This window comes from Sceloporus occidentalis, unplaced genomic scaffold, assembly GCF_023333645.1.
Source record: "Sceloporus occidentalis isolate IW3139 unplaced genomic scaffold, rSceOcc1.0.p SCAF_10, whole genome shotgun sequence".
Classification (NCBI taxonomy): domain Eukaryota; kingdom Metazoa; phylum Chordata; class Lepidosauria; order Squamata; family Phrynosomatidae; genus Sceloporus; species Sceloporus occidentalis.
Genome location: NW_028316990.1, coordinates 24,176,558 through 24,194,397, shown reverse-complemented (window position 1 = coordinate 24,194,397; position 17,840 = coordinate 24,176,558). Strand labels below are relative to the sequence as shown.

At 44.8% G+C, this 17,840-nt stretch overlaps 1 protein-coding gene across 1 annotated transcript in view; it reads right to left on the bottom strand.

The window, feature by feature from the left end:
• LOC149306226 (lipase maturation factor 1-like) overlaps positions 1–17,840 on the bottom strand; it is a 92,701-nt gene that overhangs the window by 59,336 nt on the left and 15,525 nt on the right. The window contains exon 2 of the mRNA XM_089539995.1: positions 4,343–4,491. Within this exon, the coding sequence (XP_089396121.1) occupies positions 4,343–4,491 (149 nt within the window). The remainder of the gene's footprint in view (positions 1–4,342; positions 4,492–17,840) is intronic.

Below are 17,840 nucleotides of genomic sequence, written 5' to 3'. Positions count from 1 at the left end.
AATACATTGATAGCTGCCTTGAGTCCTGTTATTAGGAGGAAAGTGGGATTTAAATGAATAAAATAGTAAAGAGGAGGAAGGAAAGGATGTGACACCAGTAGGATTCCTTCTCCCTTGCTTTCAAGTCCATTAAAAAAAAAACATTTCTCGGTTATACAGTGCGCCCTTGTTTTATTGGGGGATTCATTCCAGACCCCCCACATAAAACAAAAATGGGGCTCATGCTCGCAGTGGCACACGGTGGTGGCGGCGCACGCACTCCGCTGGCGCCATTGTTTCTTCCAGCACGCGGTGCCGGAAGAAGCGGCGCTGCTTTCAGTGTATGCTGAAAACAGCGTATAATGTACCCGCATATGATGTGGACGCACTATACTTTGGTGCCATTTCTAAAACAGGCAAGCAAGCATCAAAATAAAATTTTAATTCATATCCTCCTGTCAAGCAAAACCCATTTCTTTTTTATCTTATACGACCTGTTTCCCCTACAAAAACACACACACACACACCTCAACAGCCTCCCTTCGCAATGGTAAATCCCAAATCATTAAAATGCCATTCACACTCTAAGCCGGTGTGATCCGCATTCATACCTTCCTTCTGCTGCTTTTCTTTTGGAAGTACCCGACAAAAATTGTTGCAGGTGTGTGTGTCGGGTGGGGGAGACAGGGCATGAGGATAAATAGCTTTATTTCTATCTGTTGAATATCCCTCTCTTTTTTAAACCATGCCGATGAAAAGGCTTTGGAGTCCACTCCAACACCAAGTGTCCAAAAGAACAAAGCCATCTTTGAGATTTGTTTTTCTCCTTCAGGTCAATAGGAATTCCGAAAATGTTGGTGCCGGAAAGGGAGGAGAAACGATACAGACCGACAACAGGAATGGCTTAAAAGGAAAAGGAAAAGAAAATGGAGAACTAGTGGCTTTGAAGCGACATTTCCCAAATTTCTAGGGCCATGGTCTAGATAATGGGGTGACCACCATTATTTTTAATGGGGCGCGCCCTCGAGCAAGCGTCCCTTTCAAGCCTATGAGACTTGAATATATGAGAGTCTCCGTTTCGTGGTGAGTATCCCCATGAAAAGAGAGGACCAACTGTAGTCTTTTTTATTTGCATGTTCACGGGGGTCCTTCACCCCAACCCCAGCAAATGTGGAAGGGCCACTACATACAGTAGGACTTGAGCATCCATGGATTTTGGTATCTACCGGGGAGGGGGGTCCTGGAACCAAATCCCAGCAGATACCAAGGGCCCTCTGTAATATTTAACCATCGCCACTCCAGACTATCCTGTGGCCAACATGGCAGCTTCTCGTGACTGGCTAACAGGGTCTCCAATCTGGGATGCCACTGCCCACAGGACAAGACCAATGGCAGATAGAGTCCCAAGTGGGATGCCATAGCCAAGATGACCCTCTTGTGTGTCCTTTCTCCATCATATTGCCCCTTCTGGTGGGACATGGAGGAATATCCTCCAACAGATCTATGGACAGGTCCATATAGGGAGAGGCACATCTTCAAGAACCGAGGTCCAAAGCCATTTAGAGCTTTGAATGCCATAGCCAACACCTTGATTTCCGCCTAGAAGTGAAACAGGAGCCAGTACAGTTCCTTAAGCCCAGTGTTATGTGTCCAGGATATGGTCCCTCTGTATGCACAGATTCTGCATCCACAGATCTGACCATCCACGCCTTGAAAATATTCAAATAAAAACTCCAAAAAAGCCAACCTTGATTTTCCCATTTTATAGAAGGGACACCATTTTACTTTGTTGTTGTTGGGTGCCTTCATGCCATTTCCGACTTGGTAAGCACCCGAAGGCGACCCTGTCATAGGGTTTTCTGGGGTTGAGAGTATGTGACTCACCTAAAGTCACCCAGTGGGTTTCTGTGTCCAAATGGGGGATTGAACCCTGATCTCCAGAGTTGTATCCCAATGCTCAAACCATTATGCCCGCTGGCTCTATTGTATACAACAGGACTTGAGCATTCGTAGATTTTGGTAGCCATAGTAGGGTCCTGGAACCAAACCCGCAAGATACCAAGGGCCCAGTATATAGTAACTTTTTGCACTAGCTGTAGTTTCCAAGTCATCTTCAAGAGCAGCCCCAAGTACAGTGCTTTACAGTAGTCTAGTCAGGAAGTTACCAAGGCATATAAAACTGTGTCTCGGTTATCCTTCCCACCCCTTCCTTTCCCCCTCTCTCACCCCAATCTATACTTTCAAGAAAACGTCCTTCTCCAGAAGACAGAGAGAAAAGTAACAAGACAGGATCATAGCATGATTGACTTTGAAGCGTAGGAATAAGTCCGTGAGGCATCTCAAAGAAGTTCAGTGTGTTAGCAATGTGGCCTTTTACCCTATTGCTTTCAGGGATGCGGGGGAAGAGAGAGGGAGAAAGGAAAGCCACAGAAACCCTCTCGCCAAAGGGCTCTCCCTTGGACCAATGAAGGGAGATGAGAAAGAAAGCACAAAGGAGTTTGCTCAGAAGTCAAGTCTGGGATCCATGCGGAGCAGAGGCAGCCTGCAGCTGGGAGGTCAGAGGTGCAGAGGTTGCAAACATCGGCTTCCCAAAAATTCCCAGGAAGTTGTGCTCCAGAAGTCGGTCCCTTCTGACTTCTAATGCATGGGGGGCGGATGGGGTGAAGGAAAGGAAAGAAGGAGAAAAAGGAGAAGAAGAAGAAGAGGAAGAAGAAGAAAGCGGCCTTTATGTTCCAACCCAGCCCATGTTAATGCAATAAAACCAATTGGGATCATTACTCTCCCTTTCAAAGGCGTAATGGAGAAAGGAGGAAGATGTGGCTGCCCATTAAAGTTGCTGGCTCCAAGCCACTGGGTTTCTTTTCTTTAAAAAAGAGGAGTGCAACTCCCTTGTGGTTTATTACAAAATGAGCTCTTAACAGGATTAGATCGGAGCAGCCAACTTCATTCAGAATAATCTCAGGGAGACCCAAGGCTGTAGCTCTCGGTGTGTGTCTGTTAAATGAAGATATTGCCCCACAAGTGAGAAGTCTGCCTCTCCAAAAAGTTTCCTTCAGTCCCCAGATTTCCATCATTGCAGAGTGGGACACTGAAAACAGTTCACACATGTACTGTATATTCCCGATGTATAAATGCAGTTTGACATGGCTTTAACTGTCTTGGCTCCATGCAATGGAACCAGGGATTTGCAGTTTGTTGTGGCACCAGAGCTCTGTGACAAAAAAGGCTGACCAGCTCACCAAACTACAAATCCCAGTATTTCATAGCTTTGAGCCATGGTTGTTGAAGTGCTGTCAAACTTGACAGGATGCAAAACAGGCTTCAGACAAACTCACGGGGGTTTGATTTAGCAGCAGAAGGAAGAAAGAAGAAGCTCTCTACTGCATTTGGCTTCATGGTCAAGCGGTCAACATAAACTGCAGTCGACTGCCATGTCCAGATGCAAATCCACATCGCCGTTTGCTTTTAATTCTACACCTCCCACACCACCGCCACACTCTCGCAGCGAACATGCTTTGAGCAGGCTTCCCTTGGGTGCAAGGGCTGCGTGATCCACGAAGAGCAAAGATGCCAAAGCGAGTCAGCTTTGAAAGAGTCCCAGAGCTTCTTCCCCATCAAGAGACGCTAATTTTAACGTTACAGCAGTGAATCGTGCCTAATGGATTCCTCCTCTTCATATTCTTGCAAGTTGCTTCCTCCAGACAAGAAAAGGAAGGCAGTGGCCAGAATCCTGAAAGGATCCTACACCTGTGTAAGCTCCTTCAGGCTCCATCTGCACTGCAGAAATAATCCAGTTTGACATTGCTTTGTCTGCCATGGCTCTATGCTGTGGCATCCTGGCATTTCTCGTTTCATCACCTATTTCTGTCAGAGCGCTCTGGTGCCACAACAAACTACAAATCCCAGAATTCCATAGCGATGTCGAACTGCATTATTTCTGCAATGCAGATGCAGCGTTACACATGCAACTGCACTTTTGTTGTTGTTGTTTTGCAATGGATGTGTTCAATGTAATCATTTCACAGGGGCCTCAATGCAACTAAATGAGAGCCACTGTATCCACTAGATTTATTTATGTGTTGACTCACCATTAATGGAAAACCCATTAGTTGAACTTGGCTAAGTCGCACACTCTCAGCCTCAGAGTAAAGCAAAGGCAAACCACCTCTAAACAAATCCTGCCAAGGAAACTCCATAATGGGGCCATAAGTTGGAAACCATTTGAGGGCACACAACAAGAAGTCACCCCAAGGCAATTCTTACTCACCTCCAGCAACCAGGAAAGGGGCTTCTTGAAAATCTGATTTACATCTACAGCTGACAAGTACCAAATTTAACCAATAACATACAAAATGCAACTTACCGCTCCAAGCATGATTCTGAAAATAAGCCACCGATAAGCCCAGATGACTATGCGGGATGGAGGGGTGCTTTTCGGGAATGGGGAAAGCGTCCATAAAGGGCAGAGGAAGATCCCTAAAAAACCCGTTTCCAGAAGCTGAGATTCCCATCCTAGAGGGGAAAAGAACGGAGGATGGATTAGCTGGCTACAAACCAGGGAGACCTTCAACAGTCTTGTGCATTTTGAATTTTTCAGGAGTGGAAGCAAAGCAGGAGACAGAGCTCCATATTGATAGGTGGTCAATTGTTTTATTTCTTATCATTGTTTTAAAAAGCCCGGTGCATTTCGGCCTCTATCAAAGTTGGCCTTCTTCAGGGATACACTGAAAAACACAAACAATTCCATTAACTGTATTATCAAGGACAGCACAAAATTAATTAGATGCGTTAAAGACATATAAAATTAATGAAGATAGACTCTAGTTCGCCTTGCTCCAATTCTTTGGAGAGTTTCTCATGCAATGCCAGAAATTTCTGAAGAAAGGAATGCATCTATACTCTGATGGTTCTTCATTGATGGTTGTATCTTTGATGGTTCTGCATATCAAAGTGCAGATACATTCCTTTAAATAGAAATGAATGGAGTTGTATAAGACTCCTTCAAAGGAATTGGACCATTAAGCTTGAGCAACCAAAGGCAATCTTCTTTATTCATACAAAAAGTCAGGTAGTCAGGAGGTTCTCCAGAAGTTTGCTTGTAATGAGAACTCAGGCTTGATTTGCTCTAAAACCCATATATATAAGCCTGAGTTCTCACTTCAAGCAAACTTTGGGAGAACCTCCTGACTACAGGTACCATGGACCACCATATATATATATATATATATATATATATATATATATATGGTGGTCCATGGTACCTGTAGAACTATTTTCCAGAACCATACTTCAAATAACGTGATGCTCTTCCTATCAGACATCCTCACTGTCCAGTTTTCTCAACTGTACATAGAAATTGGAAATGGATAATCTTGACTTGATATCCAGTGAATGGTTTGCAATCTTATCTAGTTCCTTCACTGCTGTCCTTCCAATGCATACAGTGGTGCAAAGACACATATGAAAACTTTTTAATAAATGTAGAAGCATGTACACACAGAGAAAAACACAATCTCTAAATTGACCCATCCAACGGATCATCCCAACTACGTTCCAGTCGTCTTGAAACACGAGAGGCAGAATCCATTCCAACTCCATGCAAATTGCAAAATTTCCATGCCATTTCCCTTCCAGGTTGGTCAAAACATAACAGAACATAAAATAGCCAAATGAGTAGTCAGAAAAAGAGGGGTGCAGACATAAATCAATTGATCGACTCTGGCTGCCCAATCTACAGGTCAGCATTTACAATCCTAGGTAAAATCATCTTCTTGCAGATGTACAATACAAACTGGTTTACTTTTTGTAATTTTATAACATTATTTATTTCTAAAGCACCTAAACCACCTCCTTCTGCCTCTTCACACTCTTTCATTTCTTTAGCAGGGGTCTTGCCATGTTGCATCTTGGTGCACAATGTTTTCTGCATTTTTGGCCAGACTTAAACCAACACATTGCTTGCGTCTTGCAACTTTGGTTGATTTGGTTTGACTTTTTTGATTCCAGGATCTTTGAATTTTGCTTTCTGGGCAGTTTTGAAAGTGCCAGGAGGTCCCTTGCGCCATCTTTCTGCTGGGATGCAAATGGGGACTTATGAAATTAAATGGCAGCTGCACAACTAAGATGGTACACATTTCAGACTCGTGAGCAAGAAGAATTTTCCAGCGAAGCATTCGAGGAAAAGGGGGGGAAATCAATGAGGAACTCCCCTCCCGTTCTTTCGTTTCTTCTAATAATGGGAGACCCAACAATTCCCTTCAATTAAAACATAATTACTGTTTTCCCCTTCATGATTGAGCTGTGATTATAAAAAGAGAGAATAAGAGAAAGGATCCTCCTTTTTATCTGCACACATCCTGTGGTTTCTAGGAGATAGCACTCACTGCCAAAAGCCAGCACATTTTTGGGGGTGGAAAGGGGGGACGCGCGCCATCCGCAGCTGCATCAGGAAAATATATATATATGAAAAAGCAAAGGAGATGGCAGACTTTGAAAGGTTAATTGTTACCAAGAAATAGCAGTCGCGGGCCCTGAACTGGCACCCAAAAGGCAGTATATCTCACGCCATTCAGCCTCGACAAAAATCCCAGTGTTACAGGGCCTTTCACATGCTAATGAAGACAGCCCTCTTCCAGCAACACAACCCTATACGCCGGATCAGATGCCACAAGGGTTTTATCCATCATCCCTCAACCGGTGTCCCATCAGCTCCACATCTGAAACTATCTTCTAGGCCCCCCTCTCCCACCAATCAATATTTGATTCAGTGATTGACTAAAACATTGATATCCCATATTGATATCCGTTTTTACATCATAACGTCCCTGAGCCACCTTCAAACAGAATCCAAGAGTTGGAAATATCTGCAAAGGCCATTTTCTCCAGCCCACTGAGCTGAAGGAACCCACCACTCCGTTGTGGCTGCGTGCCTTCAAGTCGTTTCTGACTTATGGTGAGCCCAAGGGTTTTCTTGCCAAGATTTCTTCAGAGGCGGTTTGCTTTTGCTCTCTCCTGAAGCTGAGAGAGTGTGACTTGCTTAAGGTCACCCAATGAATTTCCAAGCTGAGCAAGGAGTACAACCCTGGTCTCTTAGAGTCCTAGTCCAAAGCAATACAACTTGCTGGCTCTAACGTTGTTGTGTGCCTTCAAGTCGTTCCCAAGTCATGGCAACCCCAAGGTGAGCCTTATCATGGGGTCTTTTTGGCACAATTTCTTCAGAGGTGGTTTGCCTTTGCTATCCTCTGAGGATGAGACAGTGTGACTTGGCCAAGGCCAACTGGTGGGTTTTCATGGCCAAGGAGGATATCTGAACCCTGGCCTCCAGTGTCATAGTCCAGTAGTCCAATCATTATAAAACAAAACCTGTTTTTTAACTGGAAAGGGTTTCCTATCCTTCCCAAAAGAGTAATCTTGCATTGTTTGGCTCTGGAAACCAATTCAGGAATGGGATGACCCCACCAATGCTTCCAAAACCACAAGACCACACAAGGTGCTGCAGCTCATGCATCTGTCCCTGTAGCCTTGTTAGATGTTGGAAGCTCCCACATTTCCTTAATCCTAATGCAACAAACATGAAACAGCAGATCCTCCTTGGGATTATTCTCCTTGACAGCCAGATGGTGAAGCGGTTTCCACATCAGACTATGACTCTGGAGACCAGGGTTCAAATCCCCGCTCGGCCATGGAGGCCTACTTCATATCTTTGAGCATGCGGCACTCTCTCAGCCTCAGAAGAAAGCAACCACAAACCCCCTCTGAACCAATCTTGCCATGAAACCCCTGTGATAGGGTTGCCATTAGTCAAAGGATATGGCAGTGATAGTGGTGGCCAGTTAAAGCGTGGCACAGTGGTTTGAGTCTTAGAGTAGAATTCACAATTTGATTCCCAGCTTGGCCATGACCCTGGGCAAGTCACACACTCTCAGCCTCAGAGAAAGGCAATGGCAAACCTCCTCTGAAGAAACTTGCCAAGAAAACCCCAGGATAGCTTCACCTTACGGTTGCCATAAGTTGGGAATGACTGAAAGGCACACAACACAGACACACCAATGGCGGTACCCAGTATGGAGGGGATTTTTTTACCAGTTCACCCAGCATGCCAGGATGTTGTGTTGGCATGGAACAGGCTTGACAATGCCTCTATTTCTCTGTTGTTTGGGGCCAGGCCATTTTCCAGGCTGGTCCCCACCGCACCTGCCTGCCTGAATTCCTGGCACCAACAAATTTGGGGGCTGCCTCCAACAGCCCAGTCTCATTTCAATCCAGGCCAGGATTTATTTTAAAACGTTGGGGCAGGGGACAGAGATGATCCCTTCATGCAGCTGGAAAGAGAGACTGGGTTCGAGGAGAGAAAAATGCTCCTGATGTGCCAGGGAGAAGTAAACAGAGGTCTGCCAGCTGTTTTTTAAGAAGTGTGAATATACGCATTGTGCGCCTATTGAATTACCCATTGATGCCAGCAACAGCTGAGAGTGTATCTAGCCTAGCGGGTTAATAATAATAATAATAATAATTATTATTATTATTATTATTATTATTATTATTTATATCCCACCTCTCTACAAAAAGCAATCGGGGCAGCTTACAAGATTAAAAATATACAATCCTAACCCTCAACCCACCCACCCCCGTTAAAATACAATTAAACAATGTAGAATTTAAAACATAAAACATACTTAAAAACAATACAATAACTGTGGTGAAGTCAGAGGTCAGCAATTAGATTTTCCTTCTGATGGCCAGAGAACTATTCCGGAAAGGCCTGCCGGAAGAGCTCCGTCTTTATAGCTTTTAAAAAGCAGTTCAGAGTGGTAATATGACGGATCTCGTCCGGCAGCCATTCCACAATCTGGGAGCAACAGCTGAGAAGGTCCTCTGGGAGGTCGGAGACAGCCTTGTTTTACAAGGCTGCAACAGATTTTTCCCTGTGGATCCAAGTGTGCGGGAAGGATTATAGGGAAGGAGGCAGTCCCGAAGATAATTTGGACCCAAGCCATTTAGGGCTTTAAAGGGGATAACCAAAACCTTCTACTGGGCCCAGAAACTGATGGGCAGCCAGTGGAGTGATCTTAAGATCGGTGTTATATGGTCTCTTCTGGATGTACCAGAGATCAATCTGGCTGCCATGTTCTGAACTAATTGAAGTTTCCGGACCAAGCATGAGGGTAGCCCCATGTAGAGTGCATTACAGAAATCAAGGTGTGAGGTTACCAGCGCATGAACTACGGTCTCAAGGTCCCTGACTTCCAGGAAAGGGCGCAGCTGCCGTATCAGCTGGAGCTGATAACAGGCACTCCTGACCGTCGCATTCACCTGATTTGCCATGTGAAGCGATGAATCTAGGAGCACCCCCAGACTGCGAACACAGTCCTTTGAGGAGAGTGTGACCCCTTCTAGGACTGGAGGTTGTATCCCAATACCTGGGTTCGGAGCCGATATCGTAAGTACCTCCGTTGGATTCAGTTTCAATTTGTTTTCCCTCATCCAATGCATTACTGCCTTAAGACAGTCATTGAGAGGCGAGACGCCATCTGAAGTCAAAGCTGAAGACCGAGACATGGAGAAGTATATCTGGGTGTCATCAGCGTACTGATAACACCCCGCCCCATGCCTCCGGATGATCTCTCCCAGCAGCTTCATGTAGATGTTGAAAAGCATCGGGGACATGATGGCGCCTTGTGGGACGCCGCAATTAAGCTCCTTCCTTGCTGAGCAATTGTCCCCAAGCACCACTCTTTGGGATCTGCCCGAGAGGAAGGAATGGAACCACTGGAATTGTTCAATCCAACACTTTTAATTCTATGGCTCCCTCCAATGGAATCCTGGGATTTGTAGTCAAAACAGAAAGAAATGGAAAAGACTAGATGTTGGTCCAGATGTTGCGTTTCTTCTCATAGAATCATAGAGTTGGAAGACACTGCAAGGGCCATCCAGTCCAACCCCCTGCGCCAGCTATGGCTTTTGTTGCTGTGTTCTCCAAGTCCTTTCCAATATATGGGGACCCTAAGTCGTACCTTGGAAGATTAAGAATGGGGAGGGTGGTAATGACAGAAGTAGAAAAGATCCTAAAATGCAAAGATATACAAACTGAGCACAAAAGTTAGAATCATACAAGCCATCGTATTCCCTGTTACCATGGATGGATGAGCTGGACAGTTAAGAAAGAAGATAGGAAGAAAATCCATGCATTTGAGATGTGGTTCTGGAGAAGAGTGCTGAGGATCTTATGGATAGTCACGAAGACAAACAAATGAGTCCTTGAATAGATCAAGCCAGAAATCTCCCTAAAAGACAAGATGATAAACTGAGTCTGTCATACTTTGGCCACATCATGAGAAGACATGAATCATTGGGAAAAGACAACAATGCTAGGAAAGGTGGCGGGGAGTAGAAAGAGAAGAAGACCGATTAAGGAGGTCACTATGGATTTTATGGGTTTGCAGTTGGGGATGCTTTGATTGAGATTTCCTGCATGGCAGAATGGGGTTGGACTGGAGGCCTTTGCAGTCTCTTCCAACTCTATGATTCTAAGCGGAGCAACAGAGGACAGAGAAGCTGGTTGTCAGCAAATGAAAATCAACACTGTGCCATTTCAATAAGGGAGGGAAAGAGGAGGGAGAAGCACTTAAGAGTCCACGAAACTGGGAAGAGGTGAACATGGGACACCTTTTTGGGAGAAGAAAAAGCACAATGCATGCAAAAAGTAGGCTTGCTAAGGATCCCAGCTGCTGAAGGGCCCTGTTCCAAGCAGCTACCAATTGCCTCCATTGGAACCAGTCCCCGCTACTCCATGCCAATGGTCCTTCCTCCTCCTCCTCCTCCTCCTCCTCCTCCTCCTCCTCCTCCTCCTCCTCCGGCTCTTCTTCCTCACTGCTGCATAGTGATACTTCTGGGAAGGAAAGGGTCACCCGTTGACCCACCTGCTCTCCTTCTCTTCGGTTGCATTTCGTCAAATTTCAGCAGCTGCAAGGACAATGAGCGCTACTGTTATCTCGGGGACCCGGGCGGGAGGGAGCGCATGGATGCCATTTAAGAGGGAATAAAATTAAAAATGGCACAGATTTCAACGGCTGCGCTCGCCCTACACGTGCTCCGAATGTTCGGGACGTGCGTCTAGCTGGGTGCAGGAAAATAAGCCAATTGGCCTCCCCCCCCCCACTATCTTTTCTCCTTCATTTTCTCTCCTTCTTCTTTTCCTTCTCAAAGAACATTTTTCTCGGGAAATCCTGCAAGGCGTTACAAAATGCTATTCAACGCATTCTGGTTTTGGTCACATTTGCAGGTGTTGAATGTCATCTGTCCATACCATCTCAAATACGGGGCCTAAAGATGCTAAAGGCACCAGATTCAAACCGATCGTGGAAGCTGAGCAGGGTCAGCCATGGTTAGTTCTTGGATGGGAGACAGCTAACAAATCCCAGGTGCTTTCCAGGTCTTCTGTGTAGAAGCAATTTTTGCAAGTGTCATAAATACATTAAATATTAGCAAGAGCGAAGGAGCTGATGTAGGTTTCAAGAAATTAGTCAGTGGGGGCATTATTTTAAAGGCAAGGACATAGTTTAAGAAACAAAACTAAGGGGGAAAATATTAAAATTCTCAGATACAGACATAAATCAATTTATCAAATGCCCAATCTACAGATCAGCATTTACAACCCTTGGTAAAATCATCTTCCTGCGGATGTACAATACAAAAGAGTTCATTGTTTGTAATTTTACAAAACTATTTCTTTCTAAAGCACCTAAATGACCTCCTTCTCCTTCTTCACACTTGTATTTCTTTAGCAGAGGTCTCACCATGAGGCATCTTTATGGCACCTTAATGTTTTCTTGGGTACGTCTGCATTTTTGGCCAGACTTAAACCAATGCGTCGCTTGTGTCTTGCAACTTTGGTGGATTCGGTTTGACTTTGGTTTGATTTCAGGGCCATTTCTGCTCCAAGAGGACTCCACCCAGAAACCAGAAAGGAAAAAAGAATAAGAATGGGGTAGTAAAAGGGACAGGAAAGAAAATGCATCATAAAACAGAGAAGAAGGGGAAAAGACACAATTCTGATGGGAGCTGCAAATTGTAACAGGACCTAGGGTCATTCATTTTTTACGGCGCGACTCCGTTTATGAAAGCCGAAAACTTGAGAATCAAAGGCCCATCCATCACGGACCCTTGACAAGGAAATAGCTGAAGAGTTGAAGGTGGCCGGGGAAACATTTAAGCGTAACACCTAAAGAGAGATTTCCCAACGGAGAACGTGGTTAAGAGCTCCAAATTCATTGTCGTCCCCCCAAATAATTGGCGCCAGGGCTTTCCAAAGGTCTTCTTGCCACCCTCAAAGCATGTCAACTCCCCCTGCCCACTTCCAATTGTTTGAGGAATAGGGTCCCCCTCCACCCCAAAAAAAGGCCACACTCCCCTCTTCCATATTGCCAGCTTCACAGGGGAAGGATTTTGAAAAGTCCAATCACTCATCACTTTGTTCAGACGCCGGTCAACCACCACCAAATATATTTTCTCACATGCCCAGAGGCTTAAGAAAGAAAAAAAGGTTAACACTTTCAGGTTATAGTGTCAGCTCTGCGTCTGGGTTTCTAGGGTTCCCGATGGCTGGGTTTCAGCCGTGATGGGAATATTCTGGAGCTATACCCCCAAAATCTAAGATCCGTTGATGTGTAACAAGAGGGGAAGATCTAGCCTATTTTTTACATGCAAAGATAAAATATTTTTTAAAAAAGCTCTGCTTATTCTAACCAAATACTCTGGAGGAAGTATCTCCATCATCCACAGTTCCGGCGTCCGTACATGTATCCACACGTAGAGCAGTTTGATTCCACTTTAACCGCTATGGAAAACAACTTTTCCAAGCTCTGGTTGGGGAAGACTTTTACTCAAGTTTTGTCCTTCTAGTTTGAAATGATGTGTTCACCAAATTAAAGTAAATTTGGGGACGATAGTTCAGGAAAGCAGACTAGGGCATACCACCAGAAAGTTATAAGTTGAGAGGAATGGAGACATCCTGTGGATTCCTAGGATCTGTAGTTCAAGGAGGGAGTTAGAGAATGCTGGTCTATTCCTCCCAACTGCAGCAGAGATACCTTAGCTAAGTCTATCCCAACTCCGACTACAAATCCTAGGGATCTATAGGATATCTTCATTCTGCAGAATACTAGGATCTGTAGTTTAGGGAGGGTCTTTAGGAAGAACTTCCTGGCAGTAAGAGCCGCTTGACAATGGAAGATGCTCCCTTGGAGATTGGTGGAGTCTCCTTCTTCAGAGGTTTTCAAACAGAGGATGGATGGTCATCTGTCCAGATGGCCATCTGTCCAGGGAGGACTTGATTCTGTGTTCCTACATGGCAGAATGGGCTTGGCTTGGATGGCCTCTTGGGAACTTTGACAAATGAAGTTCTCCTGCAGCATCATATTTCTTTTCCTATCAGGTTCCTACACTGTCCAGCTTTCACAACCATACACAGAAATCAGAAACATGATGGCATGGACAATCCTGACTTTGGTATTCAACAATATATTTGACACTTGAGGATCATGTCTAGTTCCTTCTAACATACAGCTCCGACAAGTTCCAGCTGAAAAATCTCATAAATACAGTGGGACCTTGGTATCCACTGGGGTTTGTTTCCAGGATCCCCTGTGGATAACAAAATCTGTGGATGCTCAAGTCCCATTAAATGCAATGGCATAGCAAAATAGTGTCCCTTCTATACAATGGCAAAATCAAGGTTTGCTGTTTGGAATTCATACTTTTCTGCAATATTTTCAAGCTGTGGATGCTTGAAACCGTGGATAAAAAAATCCATGGATAAGGAGGGCCAACCGTACTGCAAATAAAAAGAGAGACATATTGACTCCGATAATGGAGGTGATACATAGCCATCAATACCCCCATCTGCCATCAACTTAGCCAATGCCATCACTAGACTATGGAGGAGTGAGTATCACATTTATACAAGTGTAGATGTGAGATGGAAACAGCAGCTCTCCCTTGTCCAGGCCTACTAAAAGCACCAAGATTTCAAACCAGTTTGAGCCCAGAATTAGAAAATGTCTCTGAGACAAGAAAAAGATGATAGACTGCCCATCACTTTGAGGATGGAGAGATGTCGAGTTGGTAAGAATATACTATAGAAGGCCTCATCCAAAAGCAGTCTCTGGTACCCAAAGAGAAGAATAAGCACCAACTCTCTTTCTCAGAAGCATCCGGCATTTAAAAAAAATATTCAGTAACTTCAGGGTCTTAAAAAGTATACATGGCACAAGGGGAAAGAGAAAGAATTTAGCACAAAACTTTTAAAAGCTCCCAATTACTCTCCAGGGTAGTCATTAGAAACTACTTAGGTGACAGGAAAGCGATATCTAAGTTAATGCAGCAATAAATTAGCTCTCTTTCTCCCCAAACCCTCCCCGATCCGTCCTCCCCGCCTTTTTCCCTCCTCTGATTTTTTGGAGCAAAGCAGCAAGTGACAGAGAAATCAGTTGGGAAGAGTGTAATAGATTTCTTTTTGGGAATGTTTAAAGTTAATGGATGTCCTGTTTCCCGTTCTGTAGGTGGCTGTCATTCTCAGAGATCACTGTATATTATGTTTAATTACTTCCATCTCAAGGCGCTGGAGTGGTTTTGATCTATACGGTGGAGAGCAATCCATGCTCTGACAGTTTGGGGCAAGGAAGGAGAGCGGCAAAGCTCTAGTTAAATCCCTGGGGCTCAACAAGTTATCTGCATCCCATGCTCAGGCCCTTGGTTCATTCATGGATGCGGTTGCAAGTTCCTCCAAGGGCTCTTGCAGCGCTGGATGTGTGCATACTGCAACAGCATGAGTTTTATGGGTGGAAAATCATAGAGTTGGAAAGGATCCCAAGGGTCATCCAGTCCAACCCTTTGCCATGCAGGAAGACACCATCATAGCACTCCCGATGGATGGCCATCCAGCCTCTCTTTGAAAAACCTCCAAAGAAGGAGACTCCGCCAACCTCCAAGGCAGCAGCGTCTTCCACTGTTGAACAGCTCTCACCACCAGAAAGTTCTTCCTAACTTTTAGGTGGCATCTCTTTTCCTGTAATGTAGAAGATGCAGTAGCTGTTACGCACCAAAAAAGTATCCTAGTCCTTCCCTTGATGGAGTCCAGCATCCCCTTGCAGTCATTGCAGATTTTGGGCTGCGAAACAAATCCTATCCAGGCTTATCCCTCGGCTGGTGATCAAATTCAGATCCCCAACACTGGATATATAGAGAGCCCTGGGAATGGGGGGGTAACTTCCTCCAAGATGAGGCCGACAGAAGGTGGGCTTCCAAGGGTTATAGTGCAGGCACCAACAATGGCTGCATCTGCACTACAGCAATAATGTGGCTTGATGCTAATTTAATGGCCACGGCACAGTGCTATGGGATTCTAGGATTTGAAGTTTTGGAGGATATTTAGACTTCTCTGTCAGAGAGCTCTGGTGACCAAACAAACTACAAACCCCTGGATTCCATAGGATGGAGCCATGGCAGTTAAAGCGGCGTCAAACTGCATTATTTCTGCAGTTCAGATGCAGCCCTTGTTGGCATCTGCACCATCGAACCCTTGGGAACCCACCTTCCATTGGCCTCACCTAGGATGGATGAGATAGTCCTTGTGGTCCCTTCCAACTCTATGACTCTATGGTTGAATCCGTGGATACAGAGAGCCAACTGTAATTGGGAAATTGTGGCTTGAGTGCTCGCTACAAACCAGGGCCAAACTGTGGTTAACAATCCTGGTTTATGATGAGCAATTAAACCAAAGTTGAAACATCACTGGAAACTGTGTTTGGACTATCCAGGGAATGTTCTGAGAAGCTGAAGTATCAGAGACACCAACAGGGAAAAGGCTTTATTATTTTATCTTCTTGCAAAACATCGCTCACTCAATCACTTTATTTTTATCCCATCTGTTTCCTAACACAGCTGAGAAATATCATTTCTCATACCGGAAATGTTACCCTCGAACTTGGCCTCTATCTAAAACTGACCTCAATCCAACTATTACTCACAAAGAGAGATAAGGGCCAGAGTGGTGAGAGTATGGGACAAAGGCGTATGGGGACTTGGATTCAAGTCTCTGCTCAGCCCTAGAAACCCACTGGGTAAAGTTTAGCAAGTCATACTCTCTCAGCCATAGAGGAAAGCAATGGCAACCTCCCTCTGTTCAAACCTTGCCAAGAAAACCCAAAGACAGGGTCACCATAAGTCAGAGTTGACTTGAACTCATGTAACAAGAAGAAGAATAGCTATATATTTCAATCATTCATTCATTCATTCATATCCTGCCTTTCTTCCAATGGGGGACCCAAGGCAGTTCATATCACAGATTAAGGCAAAACATAGCTTTTTAAGAAAATAAAGATGCCATCCTATTGAAAAATTCACTGTAAACCGATTGAAAAACATTTAAAACATAGCACAGCACCCCCATTTAAAAAAATTTATATTGAATGAAAGAAATTTTGATATTGAGCCACCAAGTTCCCAATAAGTCGGTTGCAGGTTCACTTAGATTTAAGCCATTATCTATTGTCACAACAAACTGCACGTTTTTTTGGAACCAACGTTGGTTCAAGGAGTACAGCAATGGGACGGAAAACGAAGGCTTTCGGCTCCAGACCTACGTCAGCTTGAAAACGCGCAAGAAGCCTCTGAGCGCAAGCAGAAAGCATATGCTTGCCTCCTGAGACCGTCCAAACCCACACAGGCACAGCTGCAAAAAGTTTCCAAGTCGGTGCAAGTTTGCTTGAACAGCTGCATCACTCACAATTAAAATGCCATAAATTACAAGCAGCACAGAGAGAGGGGGAGGATACCGAGTAACTTTTCTCCCCCTTTTATACTACTAGAATTCAGGCCAGTGAGTGAAACTTACCAGCAGGAGGGTTCAAAACAAATGGACAGAGAATATTTCTGGACATAAAATTAGCAGAGCTTGAAAAAGTTAGTTTTTGTCTACATTGCCCAACATCCACCAGCCAGCTCTGGCCATACTGGCAGGAGGATTCTTGAAACTGTAGTTACCCAAAATCACCCCGTGGGTTTCCATGGCTGAGCCGGTATTTGAACCCAATGCTCTAGTCCAGCATTCAAACAATTATACCACACTGGCCCTTGTAGAAGAACAATACAAAATGCTATATTTTATTGCAAATCTGACTTCTGTCACTCAGTGTTCAAAAGCTTCTTGGCCATCTCTGCTTTCCCTCCATCCTCACAACAACCCTTTGAGGCAGACAGATCAGTTTGACTTTATTAAGATGGAAATAGGTGGCTGCTAAGCAAGAAAGACCTCATTGTCACCCACCAATGCAACCTCAGGTTCCTACACATACATCCTTGATGGAAATACAGTTGGCCCTTGGAACTCGCGGGAGATCCATTCCGGACCCCACCTGCGAGTTCCAAAACTTGCGCATATTCAAGCTTTACAGGCTTTGAATGGGGCGTGTGCATGTGGAGCACCCCACTGACGTTAATGGTGGTTGCTCCTCTGCGGATTTTGAAGTGCACAGATCTCAAGTCCGCGGACCTGGAGGGGTGACAGTACATTGACTTTCAGCACATTATGGCGCCCGATCTCTCCAATGGACGTAATTTGCATGGATCTCTAATCGTTTCTTCTACAGCTGCTGCATTGCAAATCCACTTTCCGAACAAAAGCTGTCGGAGAAAACAGACCGATCTCCTCTGCCGCCGCCTCCAAATCTCCATTTTTACCCTACTAAAGAAAGGACTCCGGACACATGCGTAGTACACACAGAAGACGCGAAGGAGTTGGAGGAGGAAAAAAGGAACTCAGCACAGAGTTGGCTAGGGAAAGAAACCACAAATCCCCAGAGGCG